Source organism: Pelobates fuscus, chromosome 4, assembly GCF_036172605.1.
Source record: "Pelobates fuscus isolate aPelFus1 chromosome 4, aPelFus1.pri, whole genome shotgun sequence".
Lineage (NCBI taxonomy): Eukaryota > Metazoa > Chordata > Amphibia > Anura > Pelobatidae > Pelobates > Pelobates fuscus.
The window spans coordinates 281464842-281492323 of NC_086320.1; the positions used below are offsets into that span (position 1 = coordinate 281464842).

At 40.0% G+C, this 27482-nt stretch overlaps 1 protein-coding gene across 1 annotated transcript in view; it reads left to right on the plus strand.

Annotated features, from left to right (window-relative positions):
* Positions 1-308: 308 nt before the first annotated feature.
* Positions 309-27482, plus strand: part of SEPTIN7 (septin 7) — an 88229-nt gene continuing 61055 nt past the window's right edge. Inside the window, exons 1-2 of the mRNA XM_063452147.1 lie at positions 309-389; positions 4404-4506. Of these exons, the coding sequence (XP_063308217.1) occupies positions 4497-4506 (10 nt within the window). The 5' untranslated portion in view covers positions 309-389; positions 4404-4496. The remainder of the gene's footprint in view (positions 390-4403; positions 4507-27482) is intronic.

Here is a 27482-nt window from a genome sequence, read left to right on the forward strand (position 1 = left end):
ACAACAGGACATTTTCAATGTTACTGCTTTATTCAATTTTCCTGCTCCATTGATTGTGCAAATATAAAAAAAAGCAACATATGAAAAGCTTTACTTTTATTTGTAAAGAACAGATGTTCATATGTTCTGTACTTCGGATCATTTTTTTCAGTCATATAAACAGTGCAAGCTTTTTCAACATACTATCACAAGCGTATTATCATAATGTGTTTTTGTAATTATCTGGGGTAATTGACCACAGCTTACTAACTTTTCTTTTTCTTTTTTTCTTCTTTCCGTGAACCATTGCCTGCGTACTTGAATTGTGGTCTGCATCGTTATGGACATCATATCGTGACATGTTTCTCACTCTATGTAAATGCTGAAATCGCATTGCTTACAAAGTAGCTGTAAGTATTCCTTATAATTCTTTATATACATTCTTTTAAAAGAACACTGCCATGAAAAAGTTATACATTTTATATTTTGTGATATAGATATAGATATATATGTATATTACAATATGCTAAATATATATATATATATATATATATATATATATATATATATATACATACATACACACACACACACACACACACACACACACACACACACACACACACACACACACACACACACACACACACACACACACACACACTAAAAATTAATAAGTGTGTATATATATATTTAAATGTATTTTTTAATTTGTTTATAAAATCACTTGCCTATCGTTCTCCCTCCTCCATTTCGGACAGTCCTTACTTAAACCTTCTGTTGGATTGCCAGTTATTTAACCCAGTGCTCACTATTTTACAACTGTCTGTTGTTTTGAAATCTCCTTGTGGAAAGAGCACACAATTTTCAAAAATGTCAACATGTGTGAATTAAAAATGAAATGAGATGGTGTATTTTAACAGATTACCGTATATACTCGAGTATAAGCCGACCCGAATATAAGCCGAGGCCCCTAATTTTATCCCAAAAAACTGGGAAAACTTATTGACTCGAGTATAAGACTAGGGTGGGAAATGCAGCAGCTACTGGTAAATTTCTAAATAAAATTAGATCCTAAAAAAAATATATTAATTGAATATTTATTTACAGTGTGTGTATAATGAATGCAGTGTGTGCGTATGTGTGTGTGTATGAGTGCAGCGTGTGTGTATGAGTGCAGCGTGTGTGTATGAGTGCAGCGTGTGTGTGTATGAATGCAGTGTGTGCAGGGCCGGTGCAAGGATATTTGCCGCCGTAGGCAAAAAAAATGTTGCCGCCCCCTCCCCCCCATATGTCCTGACTTCCCCTCCTCCTCCCTCAGTGGTCCTTACCTCCCCACCCCCGTGTTCCTTCACCCCCCCCCCAGTGGTCCTGACTCACCCCTCCCCTAGTGGTCCTTACCCTCCCCTCCCCTAGTGGTCCTTACTTCCCCCTCCCCTCCCATAGTGGTCCTTATCCCACCCCCTCCCTCTCATAGTGGTCCTTATCCCCCTTCTCCCTCCCATAGTGGTCCTTATCCCCCCCCATCCCTCCCATAGTGGTCCATATACCCCCCCTCCCTCCCATAGTGGTCCTTATACCCCCCTCCCTCCCATAGTGGTCCTTATCCCACCCCCTCCCTCCCATAGTGGTCCTTATACCCCCCCTCCCTCCCATAGTGGTCCTTATACCCCCATCCCTCCCATAGTGGTCCTTATACCCCCTCCCTCCAATAGTGGTCCTTATACCCCCTCCCTCCAATAGTGGTCCTTATCCCCCCCCTCCCTCCCATAGTGGTCCTTATCCCCCCCCCTCCCTCCCATAGTGGTCCTTATCCCCCCCCTCCCTCCCATAGTGGTCCTTATCCCCCCCCTCCCTCCCATAGTGGTCCTTATCCCCCCCTCCCTCCCATAGTGGTCCTTATACCCCCCCTCCCTCCCATAGTGGTCCTTATCCCCCCCTCCCTCCCATAGTGGTCCTTATACCCCCCTCCCTCCCATAGCGGTCCTTATACCCCCCTCCCTCCCATAGTGGTCCTTAACCCACCCCCTCCCTCCCATAGTGGTCCTTATACCCCCCCTCCCTCCCATAGCGGTCCTTATACCCCCCTCCCTCCCATAGTGGTCCTTATACCCCCTCCCATAGTGGTCCTTATACCCCTTTTTTTTGTTATTATTAATTTTTTTTATTATTATTATTTTTTTATTATTTCGTATTTTATTTATATATTTTTTTTTTCGTCCCCCCTCCCTGCTTGATATATGGCAGGGAGGGGGGCTCTCCTTCCCTGGTGGTCCAGTGGCAGTTCAGTGGGGGGTAGAGGGGGGCTGGCAGAGCTGTACTTACCTGTTCTGCAGCTCCTGTCAGCTCTTTCCTCCTCTGCGCCGTCCGTTCTGCTCTTCTGTCAGCTTACACTGTAAGTCTCGCGAGAGCCGCGGCTCTCGCGAGATTTACACTGGGAGCTGACCGAGGTGCTGACCGGACGGCGCAGAGGAGGAGAGAGCTGACAGGAGCTGCAGGAAAGGTAAGTACAGCTCTGCCAGCCCCCCTCTCCCCCAGTCTGTATTATGGCAATGCAAATTGCCATAATACAGACCTTGACTCGAGTATAAGCCGAGTTGGGGTTTTTCAGCCCAAAAAATGGGCTGAAAAACTCGGCTTATACTCGAGTATATACGGTATATTATTACATTTTGATGAGTGTTCTTTTGAGACTTTCTTGTTTAGCAATGTGATTGGGTAAACTAATTTTAAAATGTTATATATTTTGAAAGGAGTGTTCCTTTTTTAGTTTAGATTTCGTTGTTTTGTTAAAAATAAAAAAAAAATTAGGGGGAGGGGGTGACTAGGGGCTTGGAGACCCCTAGTCACCTGGGGGGGGGGGGGGGTGTTAACGTTTTCATTTAGGGCCCCCACCTACTGCACAGGCCCCCCCCCCCTTATTGTAATTTAGGGCCCCCACCTGCCACTCAGGGGTGGGAGCTGAGGGGATGGGGAGGACAATAGGTCCCCCCCTTATATACGGGAGGTGGGATACTAGGATTTTTTTTTTAAGTGTTTAATAGACATGCCCCTACTCACGGTATAGCGAGTAGGGGAAGAATTTACTAATCCGAAGTAATCTTTGCTTATTATTAGTAAATTTAGCTGAAAGACCAATTTAGGTCTTTCATCATTTTGGTAGATAGCTCCCGAATACCATGGGAATTAGGGAGTTATCTACTAAACAGCTGCAAGATGCAGCCGCGCTCAGATCGGAATTTCATTAATTCAAATGAAATTCCGATCCGAACACAGTGCCGAATTGCATCCTAACACGAATGGAGAAACTTCCGTTAGGATGGGAAATGTGAAAGGAGGCTTCGAGGGAACACTGAGGAAAGGTGAGAGCTGTGGGAAAATTGCTCTTACCACCAGAAATGAAGCACACTTTGCTCCTCTGTTGGTCATAGTTGGTCAGGCGTAGGAAACCTCCATAAGACAAATAGTACCTACTTTGCCTTATGATTTTAAAGAAAACCTAGAGCAGACAGGAAGAAATGAAGAACATATCCTGACAGAGGGAGAGAAGAGGAATCGATTGGGGAAAGGCAAGTTCGGCATGACCATGCTGCTTTAAGGTCTCTCTGACTGTAATGCATTTTTACCAGAATGTAAACATTGATGTTTCTCATAAACAACAATGTTTTGCACTGAATAGAAAAGTTCTGCATGTTGATCCAAATGCATATTTGCATTTTTGTTAGTTTCTACTGATATACAATATCACTTGGCAAATACGGTACTTGTTATTGCAGGTACAATATCAAAAATGCAAATATACATTTAAGGGCAGGAAAAACAAATAAAACAGGTGGACACCTGCTTTTTCAACAACTCTGACAAAAAAGGAACACCATCTATGTACCTAGTGTCAAGTGTTTGTTAGGATGTAGTTCATTTTTAGTATCAAACTTTATTCTTTTTAAGGCTTCTAGACAAAGCCATAATATGTTAAACCAGTGAAGAAATGATGGCAGAATTTAATGGCCACTTGTATAATGCTACTCCAATTTTTATTTTTAAATTTTGCTTTGCCAAAATATAAGGTTATCAGTGCCTAAGTGGTTAATCATTTTAGTCATTTCAGTTGCACATGGTAGCATTTTTGCAGACCTTTTGTGGCCTAAAACTGGTTAAGACTTCGGGATATTTATTCAGTTTGTGAAGGAAATTCTGGACAGCAGTTATTTAAATCACTACCATTTGTAAGCATTAAAAAAAGATGATTACAGCTTATTGAAGGGACAGGTATAAAGAGCTTATCCTTACTGAGCCTATGTGGTTTTCAACTAAACAATGAGTTGTGGAGAAGCAATTGGCCAGAAGTAGGGATTAGTGGCCGTTAAATTCTTTCTTAACTATAAGAAGATATGCTAATAGTTTATCCTATTTATTAACTACAGCAACAGAAGAACCTTGAAGGATATGTGGGGTTTGCCAATCTCCCAAACCAAGTGTACAGGAAATCCGTGAAGAGGGGATTTGAATTCACACTTATGGTAGTAGGTGAGCAGTTCAACATTTTTCATTATGCAAATTGTATGGAATGGATTTGTTTGTTGGTAACATTGTTTACTTGAATCCTACTTCAATCCCCTTTAGTTTAACAAAGTTTGCGATCATACCATTATATTTATCTCTGTACAAAGTTTGCGATCATACTATTATTATATTTGTCTCTGTACTGCCATCCTATTGGCATATTTCAAAGCAGTGCATAGCAGAAGACACCTTGAATATTTGTGTATGTCGTCATGGGAAAATTGATGTACGCCCAAGTTAGCTTGCTTCATCAAAGGACAATGTCCGTAAAGCTTGTTTTGTTTGTCTCTACTGCACACCATACTGAACTGCATGCTTTAATAGTGTTTACAGAACTGAGGGAAAAGTGAGCTTTCAGCAGCTTAAAACTCTGGTTTCCTCTTAAACTCTCGCAAATCTCTTGATATTAAGACATACTCTAGGCATCAAAAACTTAGATTGTCATAGTCATGCGGTGTGTTCTTCACTTTCAAATTTCATTAGCCTTGCTGAAAAAAAAAAAGAGCATAATCTTGTACCTTAATTCACATACCCTCTATTCACAAATCAGCTTTGTAATTCGGTGTGTAATCAGGAGCTGACCACCTGACATCACTCAACACTATAGCCAATCATTGTCCTTATATGTACGCTTTCCCCTTAGCAAAGCTTTGAAATACTGTATGGATAAAAAGGACAGTGATTGGCTGTTGGGGAGGAATTACTTCAGAAGATCAGGTTACACGCATCTCTCAGTGGCGGAATACATCTGCACACACACACACACACACACACACACACACACAGTGACCCTTTTTTCTGTTTTTTAAATTCCCAGATTTATAAGAAAAAGTAGGGTCAACTTTTCTTTATTTAGAACTTGAAGGTCGACAAAGGGTGAAGGTTTTGTCTAGGGGGTCCCATATAAAGGCTGAGGGATGGGGCGCAGATACATTTATGTTGGAGTTTTAAGAATTTAATGAGTTGCATCAGGAAGGGTGATTTGAGAGGGTATACATGCACACTCAAAGCATTTGTGCAACAGCAGGAATTTAATGTATTAGATGCACATGACATGTCAGTGGCTTGGGAACCTGTAAAACTGGTTTTGAGTGCTGTCTAGAATTGGGTGGAGCTAGAAGAGATGCTGTAATAAGTTTTATCCAGAAAGTTATGGCCAAATCTACACCAGTTTGGGGTTCTGCCAAGCAGTAAAGCTTACATATTTATGAATCTTTTATTTTACACAGGTTGCTTCCTCTTAACTGATCAGTCAGGCATGTGCTTGGGCAGCATTAGCTCACTACTGTCTAAAGCAGATATTGGTAGCCTGTGATGTAACTGTCAAGCAGCTCTGTGAGACCACAATTTTTATATGAAGTTGGTACAGAAATCTTAATGTTGCTCCAACCCTTTTAAAATCTATTCTTAATTTGGCTAACAATGCCCTGTGGGACGTTGCTATTAGGTACCCCCTCCACCTTAAGTCCCGTAAAAATGTTTTAGACTTGATATTCAGCACAAGGCAGAGCGTTCTGCATTGTCTTCCACGCCCCATCCTGACATCCTTTATGCGCTAGTGCACCAATCACAGGCTTCTGTTATTGCACTATTTCACCGACTTGTCGAAGGTATGGTGGGAAAGAAGTTTTAAGTTCTATAGGGAGCACACACAAGGGTAGAAGAAAGAGGTCTTCACCTTAAAGGCACTCTGCCTGCAAGAGTAAAGATTGTTTTTTGCCAGTGTGCAGTGTACAGACTTAAAATATGCACAGAATTGACATTACAAAGCCCAGAACAAGCCCTCGCCACACAACTGCAAATCGCTGAACTCGGCCTCCATCAGTTCAGAGTGAGACAATGGGCATCATTGAATAACTGTAGATGAAGTATGAAGGCTCTCTGCAAGGAATAAAAATCTTGCAATGTGTTGCTCAACCCTATTTACATTCTTTGTTTCTAAAAACGCTCAGAGGCTGGAGTTGACCTCCTTTTTTGGGGTCAATGTGTATTTTCTACTTGCATTTCATAAATGCACAGATCGGTGTTGTAAATGTATTCTCGTTTCCAGTAAGTATTTACTCATGCAGCGGCTGAGACTTCTGACTCAATCCTGGCCCTCTCTTTGTTGTCAGACACATGTCCCATAATCTGCTCTTTAGGAAGGATTTTAGGGCTTTCTATTGCAGCAGACACAACCCTCCCTAACCATATCATGTCCTCATACAGGGAGGTAAAGATTGGGGAGGGACCTGAAGCTCTTACTTTCCCTTTCATTGATGAAAAGTCCATGTGTTTTTCCAAAAAAAGTTTATATTTAAGAGAAACTCAGAAATGACTGCACCTCACAAATTCAAGAGACCTCTTAAACTACTCGGCAACTAATAGAATTAGGAATTATATTGTAAATCAAGTCATGGGTTTATTTATTATCATGAATATGATAGTTTAAAACCACCATTTACCAGCTGTGGTACTGTGTAGATGATTGTGGAATGTAAGTTTTTTTTGTGACCCACAAAAAATGTATAGTTTTGCAAAAAAAAAATTGCAGTACTTTCCAGAAACCAGCTTTAAGTTTAATTTTTCATTCTTGATGAAAAAATTGTAAGATTAGATTTCTAACTCACAATAAAAATTAAGACAGTAACAGATTCCACTTCTAATATGTAAAATAAATATTAGAAGCTAAACTATTCTGCTTCATTCTCCCTCGTAGACTTTTTTAAGTGCAAAACTGTTTCCCACCCGAGGTATTAAATAAAAAACACTTTTTTTGTAAAGACTATAACTGGATGCAAAGAGGTACCTGTATTTATTTCACTTGGTGATTTGCCAGTAAATGATTGGCTAACATTTTCAAATTGCTTGCATCATCTTTTAGGGTGAAAATGATACCAAATGTCCTTAATAACTGTTTTTACATTAAAGACAAATATAGGCACTTGCACCATGTCATCTCAGTGTCACTGACCCAGTAACCTTGCAATCTAAAACTTTGTGGTTTCAGAGCAACTGCAATGTTTATATTGCAGGGTTAAAGGGAAAGTATAGTGCCAGGAAACGTTATTTTTCTGGCACTGGTGCCCCCCTATCTGGTGGCTCCCCACCCGCAGTGCAGAAGCGGTTAAAAAAAACGTTCTGTGACTTACCTGAGTCCAGCGCCGATGTCCCTTGGCACTGGCTTGGGTTCTGTCTTGTCTCCATTGCTGTGATTGCATTAGGGCATCCCCCATAGGAAAGCATGTATAATGGGGTTTTATGTGACACTGTACGTCCCCATGCATAGAGTGAGGATGTTCAGCGTCAGGCAACCAAAAGTCTCCTTACGACCTGTGGTAGACAACCGTTAGAGGTGGAGTTAACCCTAGCAGGTAATTATTGCAGTTTCCTAAAAACGGCAACAATTACTTTTGCAGGGTTAAGTGACCTGGAACACTGCACCCAGACCACTTCAATGAGCTGAAGTGGTCTGGGTGCTTATAATGTCCTTTAAGATTTTATGAGGAGCTAAGTCCCCAAAGCCAGTTGGAGGTAATAAAAGGGAATGCGTCCATCAGGTCGCTTATCAGGACATGAATGTGCTCGAGTAGAAAATCATAACTGATCTCAAAATAGAGATACCGTAAAACATAATCAAATGATGAGGTATGTCTTCACTATACAGTTGTGGTGAATCTGCACGTTGCAAAGCCAGCCAAGTCAGAATCCCATAAGCTCCTTTCCAGCACAAGTGTTTAGTTATATTTTGCAGTTTATTGTTTAGTGATTAAACCCCTTGATCTGAAAACGAGGCACTATAAAGACTCACATGCTCCCGCCCCATGTACCAGTGACAAGAAAGTGGCTCATGTGACAGGGACCGTATCTGGTGGTAATAGCCCTGTGAACAATGGGTATATTGAAAAGGGAAAAAAACAACTCTGAAGGATGCAACAGTGATCATTACTGGAGCAAAGCATGACTTCCTGAGTTACTTGGTTTAGTAACCTTGAATTGCAGACCGCAAAGACCTATGATTTTACAAACCAAAACTTATAATGGGTATTTAGCTTTTGTCCTATATTGACTCATTAAAACCAGCCATAACAATAACAGTCTGGTGTGGCGCTATTTTGAAGGTCTGATAGGGAATAACTTACATTGCTTTTTGATTTTCTCTCCTACTGCGGGATGAATTGTGTTCAAATATGTAATTAGCCAATATTCTTCTCACTTCCACTGTGCTTTACAGTGGGGTTGTCATCTACCATGAATAGTGGTGTTCACCATGGTATAGGCTGACTTAATGACAGGTGAATGCGTAAAATGAATCTACTTGAAAAGTTTACTTCAAGCCAAAAGAAATCAGTGTTTTAATAAAATCAACATTTGGTTACTTTACTTGCATATCCCCCACCCCCTCCCAAAAAATGGAAATAAAGGAGAAACTTATCGCATGTCATGTTCTCCCTGCAGCCTTATCCTCCTTTGCTGGCGTTATTCACCCACACTAAAAATGGGTGGGGCGAGGAAGAACTGCAGGGGAGGACTTGGGTGACACATAGGGGGTTATATGCTGGCATTTTAGAACCAAACAGATCTCCTTTTGGGGGAGTGTGTGTTACAACAGATGTGTTGGTGAACAGCCGCTCTGTACACTAATGTGGATTACCCTTTATTCCACATGCAATAGATATAACAAAGGGATTTGGTATATAATATATATCTATCTTAAGTGGAGCGCTATAGATGTTGGGGAATTACGTCACAGGGTCTTGATTGGGTCGTATACGTCACATACAGATATGGAAGATAAAAATATATAATATAGTGCAGATTGTAAAACACTTGTGCAATTTCAAATGAAGTAGATAAATGGATCACTCACATTTTCCAGAGCCTATATTTTGGCTCTGTAAATTAGAATTTTTTCTCTGGGAAGATAAAAACAATAGGAACATCCAATGTGTAGTATAGTCAATTAACAAATATTTCTGTTAGAATTTAAATAGGTATTATGCTCACCTGTTATAGAGCCTTAAAATCCAGGCTCTGAGGGTGGTAGGTTCACTTACCCAAATGAAGGTAATTGAGGCTTCTATGGATTTAGTATAAAGTGTAATCTATTTATTAATACAATTGTGCTAAAAAGTTAATAAAAATGAAATACAATAATTAAGATAAAAAGTCCTGGTTGCAGATACGCATTTCACTCCTCCTGGAGCTTCCTCAGTCAGCTGTGTCTGATACGTGTTTCACTCCTCCTGGAGCTTCCTCAGTCAGCGGTGTCTGATACGCGTTTCACTCCTCCTGGAGCTTCCTCAGTCTGCTGTGGAATTGTTTCTGTCCTCAGCATACTATGCGTGCTAACGACAAATGTCAAACCTGCACGTATTAGACATTAGCCTTCCGGGCTGGCAAATGAGACTCCAAATTGAAACGCAGTACATACGGATGTATGACCACTTTACAACTGAATAACTGAGTAATCCTTTAACCTGACACTTTATCCACTGAGCTGACCACCTCCAATGATCATTCTGCTATCAGCAGCTCCTTGTATGTAGTCTATTAACAATATAATGGAAAAAAAAACTATTTAACACTGCTATATCACATCTATCAAGCTTGGCAACTCTATTTGGGAAGGTTTTGATAATCACTATTGGCATCATGGCTGATGGATTCTGTCATCCCAGCGTACATATGCTCAAGGGCGACAGACGGCACATACACGAATTGCTGCTGAAACACTTACATATGTGCCAGAATTCCCTGTAATTCACTATATGCGCAGTGTGCATTTGAACATGTGTTCATGCTGCACATTTCCCAAGACCTCCTGTCCAGCTTGCACATAATGCACAAACAACTTAGAGGAAGCCAGTGCTGTCCATGTCAGACAAGGCAGGTTTACACCTTCAGTTATTTTTGCAAACATCTGCAGTTACAAGTGTCTTTGCAGGGGGACAAGGAGCGGTTAACTCTCTGCTCCATAAAGTAGGCAATTAGTTAAGGTGCTTACAGTGTCATCTGTTCCAAATCATATAGCACTTCAAAGCTGCATATCATAGCCATGTTAAATCTGCAGAAGTTTGATGGGTACAAGATCACAAAGATAAAATAAACTTTCTCCGTCTGACCTGCACATTAAAATGCCGAAGCTGCTCAGCAAAATCAGCTTGTGACTGGCTGTTAACATAATATGGTTTTTGCATGCTTTTTCATTGTCGGCAAATATTTGTTAAAGGAATACTATAGTGCTAGGAAAACAAAGCCCACAGTGCGCCCCTCCCTCAGGCGCTAAAAGGGTTTAAAACCTCTTCCGTCACTTACCTGAATCCAGCTCCAATGTCCCTTGGTGCTGGGTCAGGCTCTGCCCATGCTCCTTCCATGCCAACTTCATGCAGTGGGGGAGACCTAATGTTTAAGGGCAGCAAGTGCCGCACTCTCATTAGGATTACTATAGGAAAGCATTGTTTCAGTGCTTTCCTATGGAGATTTGATTGACGCTGGATTCCTCCTGCACAGCGGGAGGACGTCCAGCGTCATTTAGGCGACACTTGGTCACCTAATTATACGGAAGTCCCTCAAGTGGATGTCTGGTAGACAGCCATTAAAGGTGGAGTTAACCCTAAGAAGTAATTATTGCAGTTTCTCAAACTGCAATACTTACCACTGTAGGGTTAAGGGACATGGGACATTGCACCCAGACCACTTGAATGAGCTAAAGTGGTCAGGTGCCTATAGTGTGCCTTTAAATCTTGTGATGCAAAGCTACAATTGGAAAACACTTCATGTGGTTAAAAGGTGTGTGTGTGTGTGTGTGTGTGTTTCTTTTGTGAACAGATTAACAATGAAATCGCCATTTAGCAGTTTGATGTATGTGGTATTTATTAACTGGGTGTGCTCGTGTAAAGTATGAATCCATATGTACTGGTTGTGTAGTTATATAATAAACAAAATTCCATTAAGTTTTTATTAGGTTCCATTAAACAGAATCCCATTAAGTTCAAAACCATGTGTACCAACTACACCAACAGAAAAACTACGTATTGACAATGTCCAGTCAGTGTTTGTAAGCGAGTTGTGTATATGGTATGAATCATTCAATATGGTAGGTGACTTGTTACTTCTTCATCTGATAAAGTAGATTTGATGTTGTTCAGCCCAAGAAATAACTGATTAAATTGATTAACTAAACTGATTAAGTTTCTTAAAGGACCACTATAGTCACCCAGACCACTTCAGCTCAGTGAAGTGGTCTGGGTGCCAGGGGTTTTTTACCCCTTCCGCCCAGCGGGAGGGGGGGCCCTGAGGCTGGGGGAGACCTAAGGATTATATAGTGCCTGGAAAACGAGTTTGTTTTCCTGACACTATAGTAAACCTTTAATGACTCTGCTGACAGGCATTGTGAGAATTAAATCTGACTGCAATATTTTTAACTGTAGCATTCAGTTATAGTGTATAGCAGTGCTCCCCAACCTTTTTATCGCCGCGGACCGGTAAACGTTTGATAATTTTTCCGTGGCCCACTTGTTTTGATTTAATAAGACAAAAAAAAAAACAGTCACATATATTAAAAAAACACACACACATACATAGTCAGAAAATCACAAACACAGTCACATAAAGACATAGACTCAAAATTGTTGGTTCAGGGTCCCAGGGTTCAGGTGAATGTATATAGCATGTTCATGTGAGAGTTAATAAAAATGGGAGCAGTGTTTGTGGGGCAGTGTGTGTAGTGTGTGTATGGGGGCAGTGTTTGTGGGGCAGTGTGTGTAGTGTGTGCATGGGGACAGTGTGTGTAGTGTGTGTAGGGGGGCAGTGTTTGTGGGGCAATGTGTGTAGTGTGTGCATGGGGGCAGTGTGTGCATGGGGGGCAGTGTGTGTAGTGTGTGTATGGGGTAGTGTTTGTAGGGGGGCAGTGTGTGTATGGGGGGTAAGGAGGGTAGGGAGGCTTTTTTTCTTTTTTTTAATTTTATTAAAATTAATATATTCATGTCCCCCCTCCCTTCTTACCTTTACTGGGAGGAGGGGGGACATTTCTTAGTCCCTGGTGGTCCGGTGGGGAATCCCTGGTGGTCCCAGCGGTGGTGATATGAACTCTAGCCCAGTTACAGGGCTAGAGTTCACTCTCGCGAGATTTGGAGCGTTGCCGTGGTTACCGCGGCAACGCTCTAAATCTCGCGAGAGGAGGACCCGGAGGAGCTGCAGGTAAGAGCTCCCGGGTCCTCTCTCACTCCCTCCCCTGCCGGCTGTCAGCACAGTGCCTGCGGACCGGGGAGGGAGATCTCTGATCTCCCCTCCGGTCCGCAGGCACATTGCAGGGCTGGCACTTGGGCAATGCCAGCCCTGCATTAGCCGGCAGGGGAGAATCTGGGGGGGGGGGGGGGGGGGGGCAATTGGATCCGGGCGGCCCGGTACCGTTTGATCCACGGACCGGTCCGCGGCCCGGGGGTTGGGGAACACTGGTGTATAGCACCTGAAATCTCATTTATTAGTGTGACGTCCAAGGAAGATGAAACAAGGATCCATGATAGTCTGCTAGAGTTCATTCTGACAGAGAGAAAACAGCATTGTTTTTGCCATGTTAGGGTTAAAGAATACACCATATTCTGAAAGAGAGACTTACTAATTTCATATTACTCTGACATCTCAGAACAAGTCCTTTTGTGGCTTTGTTAGTGAATGGGGCAAAAAGAACGATACCTTTCTGAATGCCATCAGTATAGCTGCAGCATGTTACCTTTCCTTCCAGTTTTTGTGACTCTTGAGATCCCATTAGTATGTGAGCTCGCTTTAAAGTGAGTCTATACGTATCTGTTCACGGACTGCAAGGTTTTACCTGAAAAGTCTGATCAATTTTATGTTTCTTATTTTGACTTTTACCCTTCTCGCTTGTTTTTAAACGTTTCCTTAGTGTTCCTTTCCCCTTGTCATATATTTGCATTTTCAGTTACAGTACATTCTTTGTTCCGCAATTGCAGCTGCTGTGTGTGTTCGGGCTGGACTTTACACCAGTGTGCTTGTCTGGGAATTAAGAAAATATAGGATTTTTAATATTAATTTTTTTTTTCTGTGTGGATTTAACTTTTTAGCACCCACGCCTTATGTCAAATAGGTAAATCCCATGTTATCATTAAGTGTCTATCCTGCAGCAATTCCTGCAGGCTTTGATTTGCCTTCAATGGCATCCTCTTCAACCAGGAATTGCATAAGATTGAAACCTGCTCTTGGTTTTCTGTTGAAAGCAATGGGAGAAGTTATGCATATGTTAATGTGGCTTGTAGCCCCCATTGGAATGAATACTGTGCACGCGAGCCACAGTCATTCTTCTAGGGAAATCCCAGACAGAGTGAGCATATTTTTATTTATAGAATATTTTGTCAGGAAAGATGCATTCAGATTTCTATCGTTTTCAAGTATGTCCTGGGTCCACAAAACATTGCATTGATACATTAGGGTACAATAAAATACAAAAACAATATTAATACACAATATATACCAAATTTAACATAGAACAGGTAGGAAATATATAATCAACCATAACACGTGCATTCTGTTTTGAGGTATGTAGAGAGGGATCTCTTAAAGGATTTTAGGCTTGGTAAAGATTTGAAAGTGTGCGGGAGGTCGTTCCCTAATTGCGGTGCTCTGTAGGAAAAGGAGGATTGGGACGCTTTCTTTTTGTATTGAGGTAGACTAAATAAAGTGCTGGTACTGGATCAGATGTTATAGGAGGTGGAAAAAGCAGAGGCAAGCATTCTGCTCAGGTAGGGTGGGAGTTTCCCAGAAAATCTCTTAAACACAAGGCTGGAAAGATCAAGGGTGCGTCTGGATTCCAGCGACAGCCAGTTCAGTTCTTTTAGCATGTCACAATGGTGGGTCCTGTAATTACATTGTAGCACAAATCGGCAGAACGAGTTATACAATGTATTGAGTTTATTAATGTGGGATTGCAGGTGCATATACTACATCCCCATAATCAATGATTGGCATCAGCATTTGCAGTACAATCTTTTCCTTTACTGTAGGGCTTAGGCAGGATTTGTTTGTGTACAGTGCACCTAGTTTTGAATAAAGTTTAGATGCAAGTTTTTCTATGTGGAGGCCAAAAGATAGATTGGGGTCTAACAACATACCCAAGTATTTGAAAGAGTGGACTGCGATCAGTGTGCTATTTAAATTAGTTTTGATGGATAGATGGGAATTGTGTAGTTTGTGTAATTTAGGTACTGTTCCAAAGATCATTGTGACAGCTTTGTCAGTGTTTAGGAAGAGTTTGTTTTTTGCAATCCACTTTTCTACTTCGGTAAACTGGTCTTGGAGCACAGCCTCAAGCTGCAGTAGATCACATTTGCTCGCATAGATTGTACATGTGTACATTTGAGGATTTGCAGATCATTTATAAATAATGTAAATAGTAGGGGGCCAAGAATGGAACGGTGGGAAACACCACATGTGACTGGGAGAGGTAGGGGGTCGCTTTCAGAAATGGACACATATTGCGAGCGATCCGATACATACGATCGAAACCAGGTTAGCGGACAATAACCAATACCTGAGTTTTTGAGTTTGTGCAGTAGAATGTTGTGGTCTACTGTGTCAAAGGCCTTTGCAAAATCAAGGAAAATAGCTCCAGTTAGGTCTCCTTGTTCCATGCCAGTTTGGATGTCATTGCAAACTTTTAAGAGGGCAGTTGTAGTGGAGTGATTCGGGCGAAAACCTGATTGATCAGGGGTCAGATAGTTTGATAGTTGGTAATACTCAGTTGCGTATGGACAAATTTTTCTAAGATTTTTGATAATACTGGGAGCAATAATATTGGGCGATAGTTAGAAACCAAAGTAGTGTCAACACTTTTATGGATCGGCACTACTCTTGCAGTCTTCCAAAGTTTGGTTATGTTTCCAGACACCAAGGATTCGTTAATTAGGGTTACGACAGGTTTAGCAATTGCCGGCGCACTGAGCTTTAACAGCATTGCTGGGATATGATCAGGTCCAGACTGGCTTTTCATTTTTAGATTATTAAGGTGTTTTTTAATGACAGTAATAGGTACAGGTCTTTGCATATTTAGTGGGGCCTGATGCACATTTGTAGTTTCGGGATGCGTGTCATTTATTAGCTTGACAATCAGGATAGTGGAGCATCCGACAAAATAATTGTTAAAGGCGTTTGCTACATCTAAGGGAAGTTGCAGGGTTTGGTTATCCACTTTGACACTGGAGGGTTAGGAGCGGATTGGGGGAGTTTGTAATTTATAACTTTCCAAAAGTTGCTAGGGTTTGATAGGTTATTGTTCAGATTTTCACAGAAATATTGGGCCTTGGCCAATTTTGTTTGTTTTGTGCATTTATTTCGCCATTGTCTATATGCACAGTGATCGTTTATAGAGCCAGTACGCTTGAACTTTGACCACAATTAATCCTGAAATGGTACATTTGGATGAGGTCAGCTGTGATCCAGTTCATATGTGCCCCTTTTACTCTCCCCTTTTAACTTATGCAGCGGGGCATGCAAATTCCAAACTTGTAGGATTTCAGACTGAAATAATTCAACTGCACAGTCTAGATCTGGGATAATGTTTAATCTGTGCCATGGGAGGTTCTTGATGTCATTAAGAAAGGATTCTAGATTACTTTTTTTTTTTTTTTTTTGAAGGACTTGGTGATTTTAACCTTGGGAGAGGATTAAATGTGTTTGCTAGATTGTAATGTCAGAAGCAGGCAGTAGTATTTTGATTTTGATTTTTGATTTTCATTCTCATTTATTAGCATATATAAAATGTCAAAGGTTTTTTCCATTGCACACTCATAAAACTATTGCTTCTCTGGAGCTGCAGAAGGACATTCTTTATTGGACCATTTGTCCCCCTTATAGTGTTGGGAACTATGTAATTTGTCAGTGTCTGTCAGGCACACACTAGTGTTGGTAATCCGATTTAAGAAACTATAACGTATACCGTAATCTAATTATTTTCCATTCTCAATCAGGGTTGTTGTTTTTTTTTTTTTTTTTTTTTTTTTTTTTAGGCCAGGGGTGGTCAGTTGGGTTGTTGGTTTATAAATATTTTCTCACAGTGGATAGCAAAGATATTTTTTGTAAATACATGGTCTGCATGCCCCAAATGCCTTTGAACCCCCTTTGCTCTACATTTTATATCTTCTCCTGGTCATTGACTTGACTACTCAAAGGTTAAAATCAATTTTGGTTTCTTGGCAGTAGCTTCAATCCCCATCCCCCAGACTTCTTGGGTTTGGGCTGGGAAACTTCCTGTGTTTTTCATTCAAGCAGCTAGAGCAAGGAGCCAAGGAACTCTGCTGAATTTAAACATTGTACTGAAAACCTTGTCTTTGGATTTTAGCAGGGGAAAAAAAACTTTGCAAACTGGGCATCAGATTGTGGGTTATGTAACTTTGAAGAAAAGCTCAAATATGATTTCTTGGCAATAGTTTATAAGTCAATAACTGGCTGAAATTTGAGTTTAATGTCCGTGCTAGGTCAGTAAGCCTTTGGCTGTGTGCTTTAGCTTCCTGATGCCACATGTAACATTTTATTTATATTGTGGATTAATGGTGTCATAGGATAATCCCTACCGGTAATAAAATGAGATTTGTTATCAAATGAAAATGATCAAGGAGGCTCCAAAATAAACTGCATGTTTCGGAAATAGAATGCACTCACATTTTTCATGTTTAGTTTGAGTGTATGTACATGTGTAAGAGCCGATATTATCATATGGCAAGATTTAGAACTAGCATATTTTTATTGGAATTTTTTTCCCCTCAAACAAATTTTAACCCCTTAAGGACCAAACTTCTGGAATAAAAGGGAATCATGACATGTCACGCATGTCATGTGTCCTTAAGGGGTTAAATGGATAAGTGCTTTGAAATGTGATATACCAAAAAAAAGTGATGAGTACCCAAGTAGTCTGTAATAATGGTGGGGCAAACCCAGTCCTGCAGTTGTGATGTCTGTTTCCATTCAGTGGGTTTATACACACTGTACACATAACTCCTATTTGGTATTGCACATCCACAAGGAACATGGTTGCTTTTCCGTTAATGCTGAATAACATGAGGTAGCTGCGAATTTGAAAATGTTATGGCTTCCACCTACATATTTACATAATTTTATTAGAGATTTTTCGTGATGCATCCAATTTTCTCTTTAATACCCTGCCTAACTTGCATGTATCGTCCAAATTGACACGTTTTGACTGATAACTTTATTTAGTGCGAAGACCCAATGACTAAAATATATTTAATATAAAACCCTAAAGGATCAAGGATCACTATTGCAAAGTGCTGTGGAATAAGTTGGCGTTCTATAAATGCAAAAAGTAAGTCAGAGACCAGTTATACTAGTTACTAGTAGAACTCGTTCTCATATCTAGACTCTCTTCCTCTCTCATAGATTTGTGAATTAATAAAATTCCTTTCTCAAGTGGGAAAGTAGTATTTGTAGTATACTTGTATGGCCATACTATGCTTAGTCTGCCACTACATATGTTTATACCAATAACAGAGAAAGGGGTACAGGCACTCCAATAGCTTTAGGCACATTTATTAGAATCAAAGGAGCACTTCAGCGTTTCGACCTAGAATTGGGTTTTTGTCAAGCTGTACTCTACCTCTATATTTTGTACTACATAATTTTTTATCCGTAATTGGCCAGCTCCTTTCTAGCCTGTTTTTAAGCTGCATCTCCTTCCCGGCTGTTTAGATGCGAGAATTTGCTTGGGAATGTTTAACATATTGTTGGCTCAGCTGTGATTGGCATTCAAATACACCTCCTGGACAAGTAACGCCAAATGTTAAAATGCAAATTATCTCCAATACTATTTGAAGATGACCCTACCCTATTAAAATATTTAAAATTCCTTATCTGCCACAGATAGTTTAAAAAAAAAAAAATGAATTTGTATTCTCCAGTGTTTTATTGGCATACCACTCTCCCTTTAAAAGGAAACATTTTACATTATAGACCTAGTTTTTCTATATACATTGGGGTGTAATATAGCAAAAGTGTGTGTGTGTGTGTGTGTGTGTGTGTGAATATATATATATTTTTTTTTTTTGTGGTAAGGTATATTTTATTTTTTATTAAGTTATCATATATGATATACATCATTTCCATTGTATAAGTGAACAATATGTATATGTCCATTAAACAGTTACTGTCCTGGGGCAGCCTTCCGGGAAGCATGCCGTGGGATCCCCCAGTGGCTATCTGACATGGGTGTATGTCTCTGTGGACTAAGATGACTATCTGGGCTCCTACTGGCTTAGGTAATGTTATAGTCTCTATGTCTGTGGCTCGGGTGGGATTGGTTCGTTTGTTGTGTTGTAGTGATTGGGGTCCAGCGTCCTGAGGCTCTTCCTCCTTCTGGTCTGTTCAGACTCTGCACTTTACTGGGGCCGGTTTTCAATCCGCCCGCTTGGTGGCGCTTGGAGGGTGGCTCTGGTGTGGGCCTGGGCTGCAGTCCCAGGATTTTGTAGAATGCCTCGGGGTCGTCTGTTGACGTCAGGGTGTGGGATGTGTCCCCCACTGTCACTGCTAGGGACCCCTCCATTCCCCATCGATACTTTATGGAGCAGTCTCTGAGTTTCCTGGCCACCAGTGCTAGTTTCCGTTTCTCCACCAGTACGGAGAATGGAATGTCTCCATAGATGGCTATGGTGCTGCCATCGAATTCTATGGCCCCCTGCGCTCTGGAGCGGCTCATGATTGCATTCCTGGCACTTACGTCACGTGTTACCGCTATGACATCCCTGGTCCCTTCTGGTGCTGCTGGGGATTTGCGGACTCTAAATGCCGAGGTTATGAGCGGCTGGGTGGCCCCCCTTCAATTCCCAGGCTGTCTATGAGGCTCTGAGCGTATAGCAGTAGCCTCTCGTTGCCAATCGCCTCCGGGATCCCCCTGAATCGAATGTTCCTGCGCCTATGTCGAGTTTCCAGCACTGTCACAGTGCGGTTTAGTTTCTGGACCTGTGCGGTTAGGTCCCCCATTTTTGCCACAGTCTCTTGTAGTTGTGCCTCTCTGGCACCTTCTCTCTTCCAGAGCTCGGACTTTGGTGTGGACTGTCCCCACCTCAGCCTGTACCACTTTCAGGTCTTCTCTCCACACTCTCCTGAGATCTTGCAGGAGTTTCTTTATGTCCCCCTTCGTGAAGGGTGCTGAGTCTTCATCAGACTCTGATGCAGTGGAATCTCCTCCTGACCGTTGCGGTGTGGAGGGATCTTCTTCCTCTGGGGAATCTTCCGACCGTGTGTTTTCCACTCCGGCCTCGGGCGCCATCTTAGCTTGCAGCCGCGGTATGGGCCTCTCGAAGGAGAGCCGAATATCGGGTAATCGGGTCGTCTCTGTGTGCTGAGCTTTCCGATTTTTGCGCCCCATGGTTCTCTCTGGTGGGGGGTGATGTGTCTGTCTGATTGCTTTTGTTTTTTTTCGGCCAAAATAGCGTTTTTGCTGTAGTGCGATACGGAGCCTCTCACTTAGGCGTCCGCTCAGTCTCTTGGTCTGCCACGCCCCCGTGTGTGTGTGTGTGTATATATTACATACCAGTCATGGACAACAGTCTATGACAAAAATTGGATACAAAGACTAAACAATTATATATGCACACACACTCTATTGTAACCCATATTATGCAAACTGCAGTATTCCATTATAATGTAACCTTAATGTTTGTCGTGCTCATACACATTATCTTGTACCACCTTTCTTATCAATAAAATGGAAAAATAAAATAAAAGTTCAGCTAAACAAGAGTTATGGTTTATAATTTTTATTGTAGTATAGTTTGGATTAAAATTATATTTTTCATTTTTACATCAAAATCTGTTAAAGGATATACAAAAGTAAAAAAATAAAAAGGTAAAAATTAAATGAAATCAGCATACCCCGTAAAACTCCTGTCTGGCACAATCCAAAGGGATCAGGGAATTAAAATACTTGCAAAGTATACCAGCAACATCCTCTCCCTTTACAGACTTCTCACTTTTCTCAAAAGGGCATGTCTTTAACTCCCACATTTACATCAGATATTCCCACAGCTGACTTTTGGTGATTTCAAAACGCATTTGAGTTAACATCACCAGAGTGCCACCCTCTGAGTTTAGCCCCCATGTTTGATCAAGGAGAATTTTCAATGCTAAATTCCCAATTGCTTTAAAGAAGTGTTTCAAATAAATTTCTGGACAGTGTTTAAAGACCAGAGCAAATGCCTATCAAATTAATAAATGTTCCTCTAAGCTAATATACTCAATTTGAAGTAATAAATTAGTTTAATAGACTGTACGTTTATTGCAGTCTGTTTTTAATTTTATTTTTATTGGTGTAGATTTAAGAGAAGAGGGATGGTCATCAAAATAATGTGATGTGTAGTCTGCCATGTTCTTTAGTCTTTGTATCCAATTTTCCTGGTGGAAAAGGTCTTGAAAGGGGAACACAAACTGGCATGGCTGCATACCTAAAGCGGCTATTAGATCAGTTTTATTTTCTTGATCAATTGCCCCGCTGAAAGACCAGCTTCCTCCTAAGGCACTGGTTTATGTAAACCGTATCCTTTGCTTGCAATTAATAAAGTGGGCTCAACCCTTCTCTTAACTGTACTTGTCTGTCATGGTCTACATCTAACCATTCTGTCACTCTGTGGCTCTGTATGTAGGTCAAAGGGACATTGGGGGTATAATCTGTACTTGGCGTTGTGCATTTGCTTCTGACTGCCAGAGTGCTACCATGCTGAATGGCTTCAGGCATTCCTGCGTGGACAAACTGCTGTTGGTATGACCAGTGCCACTGATTTGACACAGGCTCCTTTGTTAGGATGTGCCAAGCATTGCTGGGGAGTCCTCCTGAGGCACTGCACCCAGAGCCTCCTAGTGGTTATGACACTTGTAATGTCTCTTTAATTTATAGTTTAACACTAACCTCCTAGAATTCATAAAGTTAATTGTATTGATAGATAAGTCACATTCCTGCCAGCATTAACAAACCGCTTAATACATTTGATGAATATTCACATCAATCGCACATTGTTGTGAATAGTGAATAAAGTAGCAATGATAATGCATCTATCTCTTTTTCCTCCGCTTTCTGACTATTTTTGAGGTTGTTTAATGGGTACTATTTCTAACGTTGGTTTGTATGGGAATATTACCGGTAATTTTAGTTTTTTGTTTAATTTGACGTGAATAGTGTATGGACTATGGATAGATGTCTGTCTAAAACACCTATAACTTTGTTTGTTTTCAAAAAGAGTAGATTGGAAGCAATATTTAATAATATATATAAAATATATAATATTGATTGCAGAAATCATTAAACACAGTTCACACTGGCAATATTTTGGTTTTTTTTTTCCTTTTTTTTCTTTTACATTTTATTGATCCATGCAGCTTAGACAGCTGACTGGAACGCTATTTAAATCTGAAAATGTATTCAATTTGTTAATAATTCTGCCTATGTGCCTTTGAATAATTTGCATGCATGCCTTTTCCCCTTTCTTTGTTCGAGTTTCAGTGTTCTCTTACAGTAAAGGAGTGTCCGAGAGCGGAAGGAAGGGAAAGGCTTTCATAGGGCCCGGGAATGTGAAACACATGTTCTGCTCTCTCCAGGGGTGGAGAGCATGCAAATGTATTAGAAGAAAATATTTTAACCATTTAAACACTACACGGGATACATGACTGAAATTCTTTTCTCTTGATCTAAACACTGAAACTTGGGAAGTTACGGAATGTTTTTAATCCTTTTTCGAAAGTGGACTTTTATATGCTACTGACTTCTCGCGTTTTTATTTATCCAGAATTTGTATTAAATAGCTTTGAATGTTACCTGTTTGAGCTGTGTGTATGCCACATTGCATATGCTTTATTCTGAGTCCTCGTCAAACTATCTTGTCACACCACTTTTTTTAAATTGAATTTATTTATATATATATATATATATATATATATATATATATATATATATATATATATATATATATTATATTTACCCTTTAACACCTGTCAGTAATGCTGGTAGCATTTTTGGCAGCTGTTTCTTTAAATATGCTACAGACAGGTGGTTTATTGGGAGGGGGGTATTGAAGTAATCAGAAGTGATATGGTCACAGTATGTATCAATTAAACTGTTAATAGCTCCCGGCTGATTCCTCTCTTGCAACTGTCATTAGTCTAATACTATCCTTACCTTTTGTGTCACTTTACCCCACTCCCTCTAGCATGTAAGCTCATTGAGCAAGGCCCTAAATCCCTCTGTTCCTGTTCGTCCAACTTGTCTGGTTACAACAGGGGTTCTCAACCCAGTCCTCAGGACCCCCTACCAGTCCAGGATTTGGGGATTACCTGGGTGTGTCTAAGGTGTTTATTTTTTTCCCTTTTTCTAAACACCTTAGACACACCCAGGTAATCCCTAAACCCTGGACTGGTAGGGGGTCCTTGAGGACAAGGTTGAGAACCCCTGGGTTACAACTACATTTCTGTTCGTCCACCCACTGTAAAGCGCTGCGGAATTTGTTGGCGCTATATAAATAATAACATATGTCATGACAGAGTTAAGTATTGAGACAATATAAGAATATCTAGAAGGAGAGCGATATACAGATGGTCAGACCCAGCGATATGAGGGTTGGATGATAAACTGCATCAGAGGTGTCAGGAAGGATGTGGACTGACAAGGGTTTGGAAATTATATCTTATGGAATCACTCTAAGATTAATTGCTACAGTTCGTTGTAGTAGTTATGGTGCAGTGAGTCTCCCGGCTCCATCCCTTCATAAGAAGTCAAACCATTTGCAGACTGTTTGAAGAGAGAATGTAGTGAAGGGGAGAGAAATAGCTGATAACAGTAGTTCAGAAAAGTATTTATTAGTAAGATTGTACAATGCAAATTAGTTTTCACATTCTCTGTAAAGTGTCTTAAATCCATTTGTTCAAGCCAGGTGAATGAATGGGTCAACTTATTTAAAATAACCAGATTACAGTAGTCTTTTTGTTCATTAACTTGCAACGAGGTTTTTTTTTTTTTTAACCTTACAAATCACTCTAAGCCATTGCATCACATTTATGGAAATGGATCAGTTGTTAGCTTGCCCTGCAGATGTTTGAAATTACGTTAGTCCGTACGAACATGCATTGCAAAGGAATTTTAAGGTCCCACACTCCAGGAGAGTAAACAGACCACAATTGGCACTGACCAGCAGCTGATGCATATACAGAGTACTGACATGATGGAAAGACCTGTCCCCCTGTAAGTATTAATGCTTGCAGTGAAACAGAAACACCTCCCCACACAAGTTTTTAAGGAGCCATGAATATGTTGTCAGCGTTTACAATGCAAGCATGCTTCAGATTCTTTGCAAACCGCAACAGTTTCTCGGAAGACACAGTGAAGGGGTCCTTAATCTTAGACATACAAAAGCAAAGCCATATTCATGTCCTAGATATGCTAGTACAGACTTTGAATTTTATTTTAAAGGAGGATTTGAAGAGTTGGTAAATATATTGTGTAAACTAGAGTCTCTTAATATCATGTTTTTCTGAGAGAAACAAATATTGCAAACTGGCCGTATTGTAACATGTTAACCATCCATTAACAGTATTTCTGTTTTTATTTTGCTTTATTTCATATAGCGAGTATGTGACTGCTAGAAATCTAACTATTTTGTGTGTTGGCAGATGTCCATGTAAGCAGTAATTGATTTTCAACATTAATAAACCAATATCTCTTGTAATACCTGCAGGTTCCGTGGACTCATTTACATGAAAACTCCCATTTAAAAAAATATTTCAACAGTACCTTAATTGTTTTTTTTCTAAAACAAGATTGTATGATTCACTGTGCCCATATACATGCATTTTCCTTCTCAATAAATGCAGTCCAGGGCATTTTACAGATGCCTGTTAAACTATGAGATAGCTGAGATCTCTTGAGGTATTAGTGGTAACATAGGGAAGCATCGGATAAAGGGGCATGACTAAGTTATAAATAGTAAGTAGATTCTGCTGAACAGGGATCCACTGAGGTATAATCAGTGGAATTCGATGTTTAACAAATTGCACCACTGAAAAATAAGCTATAAAGGGAATGTTAGTAGTTAGTTGACGTGTGTCCCCCCAGCTAGAAGACACCACTGAGGTGCCGATTAGGTGAGCGAGTTTCAGTCCAAGTTACCTTGTGAAGGAACATTGGCTGTTAGGTACAAGAGAATATGGGTCCATGTCTATCCATATTTCTGAATATATGAAGACTCAAAACATGAAACATTGGATACAGTTGATTTAATTTGTACTCTTATTCCAATCTTCTAAGGTACCTACTAATCATTATACCATAATAGCCCAACTGTCAGTGTTTGGACTGATGTGGCTGCTTAATGGAATGAAAATATTTTACAGGGCATTAAGTTCTAAATTTTGACATAACATACTGCAAGATACTTTAGAAGAATCACAAATATTCTAAAGCTTCTAAAGCGCATATAGATTCAAGTTGACTCAATGATAGAACGCTCCATGTGTCTCCAATACCATCTCGCTGTCAAGAAACTATTACACATTTGTTGTGCTTGATAAGTATGTTTTTAAAATTCTTTGATTTTCAGAGGACTTGTCTTAAAGCAATAATTCAGTAATTCTCCAATAGTGTTGTACAGTGCAGTCAGCAAATCTAATGTTTATTATTGCAGAGAAATGCTAGCATATGAACAAAATTCTTTACCAAGTCATATGGGAGCTTGTAATGAATACCCTGAATAATTTTAATCAAGATTTGACATTTCGTTTTAGATTTTAAAATGACAAAAGCTCCCTCCTTTCTGCATCAAATAACGCCCACTTAAATATGTGGGTAGTGAATATAGCCTAAGCTCTTTAGATGTATTTAATTTCCATTCATAAGTTGTCAGTATTCACATGGTTGTATTATATTTTTCTGACTACATGCATAATGTAGAGTGACTTCATGCTAGAAATGTTAGTGGAAACAATAGGTAGATATATTATTCTATAACCAATTGGCCAGTAGATGATTTATTTATAAAATAAATATATTTTTGATGGCACTGCTTTCTGTAAAGAATCTCTGGTAAGACTTCCTGAATCCCTAACTAAAGAAGGGAGGAGACCCTATAGCCAGGGTAACGGTGACGTCTGTAACGTGTGAGTTGTATTTATAGAACGACCGACATTACATTCTATAGTGTAGGGGTGTGCATTTATTTTTTTAAAGCTACAGTAGATTAGAGTAAATAGATGCAAACTAGTTTAGTACCCTGTTTCGGTTGCTCAGATACAGAGTCTGATTAGAGTTATGCTAATCTCACAATAACTCTGTACATGGCAGGCTTGATATACTCCTATATTCTTTAAATATAGTAGTGTTCTGCCATGGTTTAGGAGAGTGACCACTAAGCTTGAACTACAATTCCTTTCATACAAAGCCATCCTTGCTGAGTAATAATATATGAAATGTTGTTCAGAAACCTCCTGTAGTGTAAAGTCGAGATGAAGTGGCCTGGGTGACGTTGGTGGTCCTTTTTAACATTTTAAGCTTCAAATGTTTCTCTGTTTTGCATACCTGTTTCATTTCCGATGATGTTGCTATTTTTTTGACTATGAATATGGTTTGAGTGACCATAAGAAGGTTTGGGGAAGTAATTGCTGCTCATTTCCACAAGTTTTTTCCTGAGGTTTTAGTTGTAGTTGACTTGATTGACTAATATTCGGGTTTCTGTATACACTTACATGTGTTCTTACATAGTGACCAAACATTTAAGCACCTCTGTCATGGCTGTGTTTGGATTGTTTTTTTGTTTTGCTTTTTAATCTCCCTCCCCATTTTAAATTTTTTTTTTTTTTTTTTTTTTTTTTTATGGGGTTGTTGACAGGGCTGCATAAACAGTGATTTAACTCCTAAATGACAGAATGAGCAGTGAGACTGCAGTGGCTTTTAAAAAAACTGCTCCATTAAGTTAGTTTTTCTGGTGTCTGTAGTATCTCTTTAACTTACAGGGACACTCCAGTGACCAAATACAAAATAAATAAAAATCACTCCTTGGTATATATTACCCCCAAAGTAAAACGTGCATGTATTTAATTATGATTTTATTTGGGGGAGAGGGATATATATATATATATATATATATATATATATATATATATATATACACACAAAACTTGAAAAACATGCAGTTCTCTTGTCTGCTACCTTTGCAATCCCTTTCTTTCTAACCCTGTCCAATCACAGACTTCCCTATGCAGCTCAATGGGAAGTCTTTGCAAGGCAGATGCTCTGTGCAATTGTTGCCTCTCGAGTTTAGTTCCACTGAGCTAAACAAACCAGGAAGTAACATGACCTCCTGTCTTCTTGAAAGCCAGGGGGTGTAACCAGGTGAATGTTTAAAACTGTAAATTTCCTGAAATCTGCAGTTTTTGTAAAATAGAAAAAAGGACCGGCTCTTCACACACACAGCTTTTCAGCAAGTGAAAGTGCATTTGGGGTCTGGAGTGTCCATTTAAAAACTTTTCTTCCCACATGCATAAATAAAAAAGGCTCACACAGGCACACAATATAAATGAAGGGATCAGAAATATTGTTTTGCTTTCTACTTTTCCACCATTTTCAGTAGCAGTGAATGACAATATTTATAACCATGATTGAGGCACCCAGTTCCAGAATAGAAGTGTGTGGATGTACACCTTTGGTTTGTTTCAGGTCTAATAAAAGCATATTTGCTAAACATAGAGCATTAAAACAGAATATTAAAAATTATAGGGCAGTACCCCTTTCTCCAAATAATGGTACCTCTTGTAGTCTGTTAAAGAGTGGCTACATCAAGAGTAAATATTATATCCTTTAGTGTGAGGAATGCAGAAGTAGATGTATGGAATATACAACCAGTAAGAGAGATAAAGAGTAAGAGCTTGGAAAAGGATCTGCAAAACCACAAATAACATCT